We start from the raw sequence: 12,181 nt of genomic DNA, 5'->3' as shown, positions 1-12,181 counted from the left end.
ACCCCACATTAGGACATTTTGTTCAGCTGTGGTTTAAAGGAATGTGATTAGTTACATTGCCTATGATTTAAAGAGAAAATGTGCAACAGACGTGTTCTCATGGGTTTATTCCTTGCCCCACACTTTATTCTTCACAAAGAATCTTTATTGGTTGGTTTTTCGTGTAGTGGGATCTATTTTGACCAAAATACATGTTCTTTTTTTTAATATTTGCTCTGTGGCAGGGGAAATTTCATTTTTTGATTCTGGAGACGTCAGATTTTCCCTTGAAAATGTTTTGCCATCGTCAGCCAACACAACAGTTAGTTCTGGAGGTACATGTTCTTGCGTTGTGGTTTTGCTCTGCAGTGCATTTTGTTTGTGTGTCTGTCTGTCTCTATATGTGTCTGTGTGTGTGCATGTGTTTCTATCTGTGTGTACCTGTATATGTGTGAGATGAGTGTGTGCGATAGTCATTCTGTCACCTCTGTTGTTTAACCTTCCTGATTGCTGTGTCGTACAAGAATTTATTTTCACTGTCTTTATAGCATTCAGCTACTATGACATCACAAACCTCTGAAGCCTTCTTACTCAGCTGTAATGGACCTACCAAACTTTAAAAATTCACTACTCTTAAATGGATTATATGAGTTTCCTCAACATTCACCAAGGTGTTCTACTAATATCTCTGTGTTCACTGAATCTATGTTTATGTTTGCGGTAAATTCCTCAGATTGATTGATCTGTTACCAGTCTGTTTGATCTGTTACCAGTCTGTTTGATGATGATGTCAGAAAAAAGTCTTCGGAAATCACAAGTCTATTTTTCTCACTGTTCTGCCATTAAATGTTCTGTTATTGATGTGATTGCTGACAACATAATTCACTTGGTAAATCCGGGTAAGGATAGGCGTGGAGGGATTTAAATTTCTTTCCTTCCGATCAACACGATATCTTCCTTCCACATTGCATGCTTCCACGGGATGTAGGAGATATCACGCTGCTTAGTTCAGGAGATGTTGTTTTGCGTAAAAAGAAGAGAGAGGAAGCTACGCCTTCAGGAGAGGAAGGAGTGGGCCCAAGTAAAGGTATCAAATTATAATACATCCGTGATGTTTGTTTTCAGTTTGATTTCATTCTGGTATGATCCATCTAATGCTTTGCTATTGTCATACTAGGTCATTTCATTTTCATTGATGTTGTTTTGATTGTTTTGTTGTTAGACTTGTTCATTCTGTGATGTTGTTGCTCTTTTAGTCAGGTGAAACTTGGAACAGATTCAGTTTGAATTTTCTCTCCTTACATAGCCTTGTTTTTGAATAATGTTGTTTAACCCATAGGAGTCCGGGAACATCTGTGTCTGCAGTTGTGAATTCTTAACCTTGTGCATATAATGACCATAATAGCGAAGATATTGTGTGTCCATGCATGTATTTGTGTTCAAATTCTGTCCACAGAATATGAGCTGTGTTGGCTGCAGGTTGGATGTAGCATTATGCTGGTGATAATGCCATTTACATCGTTGTATTCCTGATAGATTAGTTTCTACAGTATTTCCAGATAAAGTGCCGGGGGGGGGGGGGGGGGGGGGGGGGGGGTGAGTTAAGATGTGTGTCAGCTGTTTTGTCTCCGGAAGATGACTTATGCATTCACAGAGATTATAGGTCTTAAACATGAACAAGTGCACATGTACAACAGAACTTGTGGATTCATTTCTTCATTCATTTAGATTCTAACACCATTTCTATGTGTCCTTTTATTCTTGTGTGTGTATATATACATGTGTTTCTTCCTTTAAATTTGTAATGGATTGTTTCAATTTACAACTACCTAACTTCCTGCAGCCATGCTTCACATTAGCATTTTGGAATCGGGCCACATCAAACTCGGTGTTCGAAATAGGCCAAACTTTGTTTCCAAACAAGGTACAAGGTGTGTGTGCATGGCACATCCATAAAAGACAAAAAGTCTCGCACCTCCGGTTCACTCTTGAGCCACGTGTTCCCGAATTCACTGCTTTTTTCCCTGCAGTTTCCATGGCAACACCTGTTTTTTCACACATCACATTTGTGTGTTGCTGCAAGTTCTGCTTTGGTTGAGTGCAACACATACACGTGTACATTGTAAAGTATACATGTGCATTCCACCTGAGTGTACCAAGCACCGTATTTCTCACAAAACTCCCTCACTTGAATCCTGTTTTATTTTCTGTTGGTTTCATTTAGCTTATTTTTGTTTTGTAAATATTTTTTGTGTGTTTTGATTTGATTTTTTTGTTTGTGTTTTCTTCTTTAGTTTATCTTATTTATTCATTTTGATCTCATATTTTACAGTTTAGCTGGCAGGCCGGATGTGGCATTTCTTTCTGTTACTGCAGATTGTGTGCTTATGTCCTTGTATGAGTGCACATTTCGGTTTTATAACCTTGTTGTTGACTTGTAGGTGCAGTGTACATTAATACCCTACAGACTGCCAACTTGACACTGCCCACCAGATGTATGACAATGTGTAAAACCTGTCACATGGTTCAGTAATTGAAAGTGCACATTTATCTTCTTTCAATTCATGTTATTCATACATCACTTTAAAATGTCTCAAATTAGGTACTCATTTGCCTTTGCATTTGAAAAATTTTAAGCAGCATAGAACAGGCGTAAACATGACCAAACCAACACATGTTTAATACCAGCATAAAACTATATGTATGATTTGAATGAAATCCATAATGCACACCTCCCCTTTGCCATTATGTTTGATGTGAAATGTAATACTGTAAACGTGGAAATTTTCGCGGTACATTAATTTTCGCGGATTTCGCGCTACATTTGGCTAGCGCGAATTAAAAAACGCGCGAATATATCTTCGCAATTTTCTATGCACATTTTGAACGGGCTGAATTGTGTGCGCTTCGTCGATGATACTGCTACGTAGTACAGACATGTTTACGCATATAGCAGTATCATCGCACGCACCGCACGCACCAAGCCCACGGCCGATTGGTGTGCTACATCCCCGCGACTACAGTACTGGTCCGGTACTACAGTACATGTATCGAGTAAAATACATGTACATGTACTACGTAGTTGAGCGCTTGTACTCGCACTCGCGCCGCTCGATACGTCCCTTATCGAGGCTCTGGATGAAAACAGCGACTGTGTAGTATTAACCTGCTGCGGAGCGCGAATTTAAGAACCCGCGAATATGTTTTCGAGCCGCGCAGCGCGAAAAATTAATCGCGCGAAAATATTGACGTTTACAGTAATCCACATAATTGTGTATCGTTGCCTTCATCCACATTCTAAGGTGAGATGTTATAGTGGTGCATCAATCTCCTTCAAGACTATCATTGCCTTTAAAAGCAATTCTGTAGCTTTCATCATTCAACCTGATGGCCAAATGAACATTTTATACCTCCACAAAACTCTTCCAAGTTGTTGGTAATCCTAATTGTAGCAGAACATTATTGCACTCTATGTGTTTGGTTCGCACAATGGAGACACCCTAAAGACTGGCTGCATGCTCTTATCAAACAATGCTTTCCACCAGTTTGTGGTTCTCAGAGTCATGTGATCTTCATCTTCTCGTCCACCCAGATCACATGTTGACGGGCAGGGAATCCCAGTTGGAGCAACAGGAGGAGAGGAGTTCGGTCAGTGGGTCGTCCAGTCCTAAGGGGAGGACCTACACATACCAGGTGAGTCTCTCCCTTTAAAGATAATTATAAATCCCAACTTACACGCTGTGTGGCATTTGTGATCTCAGTGATTGACCAGAACATTTTGCATATTATTAGGATGTATGGATGTGGTTGGTTTTTTTCAGTAATTGCCTCCATGTTTTAACAAGAAACTGAATCCTTCTCTTTCTTTTCCTCTGTGAATGCATGGAGTATTTTCTGGTCACCCTCAAATAACAGTTGCTACAGTGCACTCCTGTTCTAACAAACACAGTAATGACAAAATTCCGGTTACAACAAAGTAAAAACTCAGGCCGCAACATCATCCATTTTGTATTGTTTATTTGTTCGGTTATAACAAAATTTCAATACAACAAAAGAAAACTGCTGGTCCCGTAGACTTCGTTATAACGGGAGTCCCCCGTGTCAGGATCAATTACTTCTCTGTACAGACCTCAAAGTGTGGATGAGTGAAGAAAGAAGACCAGTTTTCTCAAAGTTTCTTTAATCCTGAAGCACCCAGAGAGCCCTTGCAATGGTCGACATACATATACTATGCTACATGTAAAGGAAAGAGTTATTTTCACACCTGCATGGGTTAAAGGTCCTGTTTACCTTTGGGAACAGTGATTTCAAAAATTTTAAAGATATGACATTTAATGCATATGAGTGGGTCTGTTGTACCTCAAAACATCCTACAATGTATCATATAAAATTTTCGCGATAAAGCCTAAAATATATGGAGATATCTGTATTTTTCTCAATAAACCGTAACTGTAGACGGTTTAGTCGGGGAAACATTTTTATCATCACTGACACTATTGCTCACATTTTGTATATTTAACAATACTTAACATCGATTTCACCAATTCAAATTTTTACAGTGGTTGTTTCTATCCCTCACTCACATTTTAGAACGATTTTAAAGCACTAATGCTGGGTTTTTGTTTCATCTGCAAATGGTAAATTATGCCTTTAAGATAAATCGATCAGTAAAAGATACATTGTAGATGTGGAGAAATAACATGCAGATGACGCAGAGGTGATGCAAACTTGTGAAGAAAGCAAACATGCTCACTCACCTGGATCACAACAAACTTACACACACACATACATACATACATACATACACACAAACACACATGTAAGGATGACCATGGGCACTTCATTAGGAGCTAAGGGGTTAATGACCTACTTGAATGTGTGGCTTAAAGGACAAGTTCACCTTCATAAACATAAGGATTGAGAGAATGCAACAATATTAGTAGAACACATCAGTGAAAGTTTGAGGAAAATTGGACAATCGATGCAAAAGTTATGAATTTTCAAAATTTTTGTGTTGGAACCACTGGATGAGGAGACTACTACAGCTTGTGAGTCATATGCGTACAACAGTATAAAGAAAATGTAAAAGAAAATTCAACATATTTTCACTTTTTTCGCATAATAAAAGAGCTCTTGACTTGCCGCTTTCTAAAGGCAGGGGGAATAATATTACCCATAACATTTGTCGGTAACGAGTCAGGGGAATGTGTACTTTTTTCAAAAGATGGCATTTTGTGAAATTCTCTTTATATTTTCCTTATATTGTTGTACGCATGTGACATCTAAGTTATTCATACACTGCAGTAGTCTTCTCATCCAGCGGTTACTGCACAAAAACTTCAAAAATTCATAACTTTTGAACGGATTGTCTGATTTTCCTCAAACTTTCAATGATGTGTTCTACTAATATTGCTACATTCTCTCAATCCTTATGTTTATGAAGGTGAACTTGTCCTTTAACATTTCTAAAACAGGCCGCAGGAAATGCAAGATCATTTGCAAAAATGAGCATGCAACATGGACTGTATATTGTATGGCGTGATGTTAATGACTTTAATGTGGCCATGCAAATTGTAGATGCTACATAAATGTCCCCAGCGTGGGAACAAAGGCAGGAAACTGAATGACTGTACTTTGCCCAACTGGGAAGTCCCACGGGGGAAATGATTATGTGCAGTACATAGTAGGACCTATATGTTCACTTTCTGAGAGCCATTCCTAATTCACATGATATCCACCATGAAAAAAAAAAGGAGAAAAGGGAATTTTTAAAATATCTCATCTTCACCCTTACTCTTTCCCCAGTTTTTGTCGCTGCTTTCCTGGTGTTTGTCGAGCTGTGTGTTCATTTTGAAAGTCTTGGTGTTCATGTCAAGCAGCCAATGGGGGCTTAAGGGGTCAACAATTATTTGTGGGAGAGTAGTGCTTTTTGTTACAAGTGTATCTAGAGTTATTTTTATTCAGAAAATAAATGACATACTTTAAAACATAACCTCCTCCCTTGGCGGAGGTAATGACAACAGTAAGTGGCAATTTGATGCCTTGAATAGGAATTGATTAGAAAATGAAAGTAGTGTAGTGGCATGTAATGTATAATATCAATAGCTGCACTTGCCTTATTGATATGTTCAAATTTTTGTATTCATAACAATTGATTTTGTGATGCTCTATGTTTGCATAGTGACAACTGAAACATGATAACATTCATGAATGATTTGCTGAAGGGTAGTGCAGTTCTCTGGAGAAATGACATCATTTTACCATATTCATCTCAGCTCAAAGAATGACTTTAAATTACATGAAAATGCACATCTTGTTCACTAGATCCATGACATATTTCACTCAATTTTTAATAAGTTTCACAAAAACCACACATACACATGCACAAATGAAAATGAAATCTTTACAAGATATACCCTGAGACATTGGAACATCTATTCCACTTCAGATTTATTCTTTCACTTTTCTTGAAGCATACATTTAAAAGTTTCATATGATTTGCTTGGAAATGATAATGATCTGTATGATGGTGTTCACAGATATATTTGATTTACTCATATTTTCAATGTAATATAGGGCCCATCCTTACAGTCATTTTGCAAAGAGAGAAGGAGAGAAAAAAAGGTAAAAGTAATTCATGATTGCCAGGAATCGTGCCCAAGCAAGAACTAGACTTTAAAGATATTCCAGGCATTGAGATATCCTAAATGAGAATGGATGAATGTGAGTAATTGTTATGAAGTATTGAAGGGGGAAAAATTGGTAAATGTTGATACATAATTATTTGGGAGTACCACAGATATTATGCTCATAGTCCTATGCATTCATTCCTCTGTAGGTCTTACATGACAGCGGAGGCAGCACTGGAGAGAGGCACTCTGAAGCTTCCCGCAGCCTCTCCACCCACTCAGATGACAGCAACAGCCGGACAGGCGAGCTCATCATCCATGGGGACGACGACGGTGCGGATGAGGAAGTGGTGGAGGAGCGGCGGGTGAAGAGGACGACAATCACGACAAGCTCGTCTGCAGGGGGCGAGGGGGGTTCATACCGTAACTATGGCTTCAATGATGAGGAGAGCGCCCTCTGAGGCTCTATTTGTTTTATAACTTTTTTTCTCTCTTTTGAATCAATATACTGTAAATCTATAAGATAATGTGAGCAGGTTTGGGCAGGAACTGAACCTTTGGAGAAATCAACCAATGATTTGCTGAGATGGCCACATCACTAAAAGTTCATTGCTATTCTGTTTTATATTTTTTAAATTCAGCGTAAAATGTTTCAGGATACTGATACCATGTGCACTTCTCTGATGATAAATTCTACCCTGCAGAGAAGCGATAACATACATTTGTAGGCCGACTCTTTCCAGTGATATGGAACTTATGCATATTTTTATCATGTACTGTGAGCCTGTATTTTTGACTTGTAAAGTTTAGCTTAATATGCCTGAAGGATGTGGTTACTGAAAGTATTTTGTCTAGCACACTTATAGCTTTCAACTCAATAGGGGGAATGATATTCAAGTATTCCATTTTTTTCATGAGTGTATATGATAGAATTATGGCACTTCTACATGTCTTCGGAAATATATGTGTTTTGAAATATGTTCCTATCTACAGTGTGAATGGTTCCTGTTTCACAATGCTGATAATAATGTCATGTGCTTCACAGGTCTCATGCATTCCTTGTATGTTTGTATCCAGCTTCTGTTTCTGATAACACATGCTGTACAAGTGTAGAGCTCTCGATATCAAAGATTTCCTTCAATTCTGTGGTAAACCTTCAGCAGTATTTGTAATCCCAGTAGATACGTCTCCAGCGCTGTATGTGATCTGATGACGTAAACATTGAATACATTGATACAAGTTGTGTGTGTTCTACTGGTGTTGTTCTCACATTCATATCAGCTGTGGAAAAAGGAAAGGCTGGCAGTGCAGGAGTAATGTGATTAGTGTTGGATATCATTTTTTGTTTGTGGTAAAATTATGTTTTTCATTGTTTCTCCGAGACATTTGTTCTGAGCAATGCTCAACTTCGTGAGCTGTTTGTTGTGGTATTTGAAAAGGAAAGGAGGTATGTGTTGAGCCATTGAACTTCAATCTAGAATATGGAAATCACTTTTTTTGAAAGAAAGATTAATATGTTGTGAGATATGTTAGATGATGTATGTATATTTGTAAAACCTGATTACTATGATGTACCTTCTAATACTTATTTATAGAATCTATATCACATATTTGCTTGACATATTTACTGTACATGACAACAAAATAGTAATTCTGAAAAATGTTAAACATTTCTTACTTTCCTGGAAAGCAGCTCATCAAATCCAGGTATACTATGCATTCTTATGTACTTCTTGTGTAGTATTTTTAGCTGTAGATCAAATTGCCATAATAGTACTTACATGCATGTACTATAAATTTCTTACAAATCTGCTGATGACATAGCTTAATGACAAATCATATTGTTATGTTTTTCTCTTTATTCTGCAATCCAGACCAAATAGTTCTCTTGGTGCGTAGTATTGTTTCTTACATTTTGTGTTTGCATATCTGCATATTTCCCAGCCGTATGCTGTATTCATTTATCAGTCTATTTTTTTTTTGTGATAGTCTTTGTCTTTCTGCTTTGTGTCTTGTCTCTTATCTATTAAACCTTCCCTTATAGGTACCCCTACTGTAAAAGTGGACATTTTGGCACGAGTAATCTGCCATGCTCGGTCAGGAAAGATTAACTTTGCAAGTTTTTAATGCAATAAAAATCAAAATATAAAATAGTATTATAACAAGCACAAAATTCTGCATGCCTTGTTGCATCGGTTTCATGTTAGGCAATATGTGTGAAAATTTCCAAACCGCAAAAATTCTCACTTTTACAGTACATGCCATATTTTAGAGGGGCTTCCTCTCGTAGCACATTAATTATTGTAGATACTGTATGTCTGTTCTTCTGTGACTGTTATATACTCAGGTGTTTGTGACTTGGAGGTTCTGGAGGAGATAAGGATGAAATATAAGGATCGAGGTGGGTCGTCCACATGCGGTGGTCATCCAGCCTCAGTTTTTTTACGAATCCAGTCCCATCCCATCATGATTATTGTAAAAAGTGAACAAAAAAAGACAAATTGTATTGGTTGGTCAAAGTGAGCTGAGAGGTTGATCGTGCCTAGCCAATACGGAATAATATGTGATGGCTGCCTTGCTGAATGAGAGTGTAAAATTTACAGAAAGAGTCTATCACATATTAGTTTTGAATATATGATGGTATATGGTGTGTATATGTGGGCTGCCATTTTTAAACATTTGGGGGTTTTATCGACCTCTGTACCAAATGATGGTCTTAAAAGTTTTGGATAAATGACTTGAGTCTTTATTCTATGAAATGTTTCACTCGTATTGAGCAACTCATATTGTTATGATAGATTGATTTGAGAAATTTGTAGAGAAATGACTGGTAGGCTTTTAAGATTTGTGCAGATTATTTCACAACAGACAGAGAAAATTTAAATCAGAGAATTCTCACGGCAACTTTACTTGAAAATTAGTAATACTATACTGCTGTAATATATCGTTCACTTGTTGATGTACACTGTAAGTTTTTAAATCAGGGATACTGTTAGTTTTCATGGAGGCTTTGTCTTGCTTTGTATTCATGCACCAATGTTTTCACAACTCACATTTACCAGTTGATAGAAAAATAAAGTTGTTCTTTTCTTTAATATGGCTTTTCTATTTCTGCAAGACAATAAATCTTAGAATACTTTGATATAAAGGTACAGTGTATTTACCTTTTGGCCCACACCATTAAATTCTATAACTACAAGTTGTATCAACTGCATTGACAGGTGTTACAAGCCCTATCCCACATTTGAGGCTTATTTTGAAAAGGGCTATGTTGTGCTGAAAGGAAATAGTGCATGTGTAATGTGAAGGAAAGTTAAATTTGCCCCTCCAAGTAATTTGATAAGAAATTGAAGTGATATCTAGAGGGTGATGGTTGATGAGAGTGTCCTGACATGCAGGAAAGGTTGTAATTGATACAGTTGGTAAATGGGGAAATTTACAGGAAATGTTGCAACTAGGCATTGTTCACTAGTACATCGTGAATGTACTGTGGGATATAGCAGATTTCTGCCCCTCCCCTCCCCATGAAGCAGGGCATATTTCACTGCTTTAGATGGTGTATCTGAATCCTTGGATTTAACAAATGCAACGAAAGAGTGCTGCTGTGACTATTATCCACTTCAAATTGTGTGTTTGCCAAGTAACAAAACCATGTTGCGAATAATCATTAAAAAAATTTGGACTAGAGTCAGCCTTGATGTATCCGATTGTAAAATAGAATCTTGTAAAACAGCTTGGGGTGTGCACAACATTGTTATATTTTGAGCCAACACATTTCATGTTACCCTATGACAGTAAAAAGACAGTCTTCACTGTCACATAATCACAGCCCAACATATTTCATTTTCAGCCAATCACAGTGCAACAGACTTAACGCTTTTTATCCAGTCTGTTGGTTTAAAGTGCAACTTACTTTTGTCTTCATCTAATCACAGCAGAACATTGTACTTTGTATTTTACCCCAGTTAAAGCAGGGCAAGCTTTGCTTTTGCTAATCTTTATAGCATTTTCAGAATGTGAAACATGGAGCTTCCTTCATCTTCTTCCTGCTTTTAATAATTGTGTTTACTTGCACCATTTGTTACCATTCATTGCAAAGTCACATAGTAAGTTTTCTGTTGACCCCTTTATTTACAACATTCTGAAATGAATTCCCATACACTTTGCACATTACCCATCACATCGTGCGGGTTTCAGGGTATTATTTCATGAATTCATTGTCACATGTTCTTCTACTTAACTGTTAATATAACTGAGCTTTTGTCACTAAACCTCAATACATGCTTGTTAGTTGTTTATGTATTCAAAATTTAGAGATACAACATATTTATGCATAAAAATGGTGCAGTCCATGGAATGTAGTTAGCATGTGTATTCCTGTCTTCTTAATGTTGACCCTTGTTGTGAACAAGTATTGAATAAATAGGATTCATGGAATGTTTTATGCTAGTAAACTAATAGGTGATGCCTGAAAAGAAAGGAAGATATATATATATATATATATATATATATATATATGAGCAATAAAATATTCAAAGTGCTTCCTTTTGAAGAAATAATGATGTGTGGTTTGTGCATCATTTGTATTGTATTGTGGGTGGTAAAATCCTCTGTATAAAAGGAAAATAATTCACATTGAGGAGATGGGTCATCTACACTGTAAAACCTTTTACACCTCCCTCGACACATTCAAGATTTAAGATTTTTGATTGGCTGATATAATACAGAAATTCACCTTCCACTGGCAGAAAAAAAATAGAAAAAGAAAAAAAAAGTATAAATAGCATACTGACAAAACATTGTTCATGTAAATTATTCCAATCACATATACAAAAATTGGTAATTCGAAATATATCTCTCTATATATCTCTATATGAAATGTCTATTCAGAATGATATAGGTCATTAGATGAATCCCAGTGTTTTAGACTTATAAGTCACCAGGCTAAATGACTCTTACAATATCATTTACAACCATGTGCCGAGAATTACAAGTTGTGAATGAATGAATGAATGAATGAATACACAACGTCTACTTTCAACAAAAACAAAGTATTACATTTATAGGATAATCATATGTTAACAATATCTCCTTAGCATGTTAACTTTCTGTTAAAAGTTCTTTACGAAAATTTGACCTTGATGTTTTCTTCCTGATTTTGACTGGTAGGTCATTCCAAAATGTTGTACCTTGGTGATATAAACACTTTTCCCCAAAACTTGTATTTAATTTTGGTATATAAAGATTCTCATCTTCTTTTTTCTCTTGTTCTGTAACCATGTTGAATAAATTAACAATATTGTGGCAGCGTATGGGGCAAATTCTCATTAATTAAATCATATCTAAAACTACAGATAGATAATCTATCCAGTTGATAAACATCAAGTATCTCGACATCCCTGAATAATGGTCTTGACCTTGTCATGTACTTACAGAATTTTATCCTCCGTATTGCCATTTTGTGAATAAATAACATAGAATTAAGATCAACTTTTCGAGTTCCACCCCACCTGGATATCATGTACAAGTATGTGTATAACAATTACATGGATTTTCATTGCTGACCCACTGAC

At 36.7% G+C, this 12,181-nt stretch overlaps 1 protein-coding gene across 1 annotated transcript in view; it reads left to right on the top strand.

Moving 5' to 3' along the window:
- LOC139713733 (cadherin-23-like) overlaps window positions 1-8,130 on the top strand; it is a gene marked incomplete at its 5' end in the record, with an annotated part of 56,418 nt that extends 48,288 nt beyond the window's left edge. Inside the window, 2 exons of the mRNA XM_071625438.1 lie at window positions 3,572-3,672; window positions 6,818-8,130. Of these exons, the coding sequence (XP_071481539.1) occupies window positions 3,572-3,672; window positions 6,818-7,069 (353 nt within the window). The remainder of the gene's footprint in view (window positions 1-3,571; window positions 3,673-6,817) is intronic.
- Between the last annotated feature and the right edge of the window lie 4,051 nt (window positions 8,131-12,181).

This window comes from Diadema antillarum, unplaced genomic scaffold, assembly GCF_040938485.1.
Source record: "Diadema antillarum isolate AM-2024a unplaced genomic scaffold, OU_Dant_1.0 seq00002043_RagTag, whole genome shotgun sequence".
Lineage (NCBI taxonomy): Eukaryota > Metazoa > Echinodermata > Echinoidea > Diadematoida > Diadematidae > Diadema > Diadema antillarum.
Note: the sequence above shows the minus strand (reverse complement) of the source record. Positions and strands in the feature narration are given on the sequence as shown.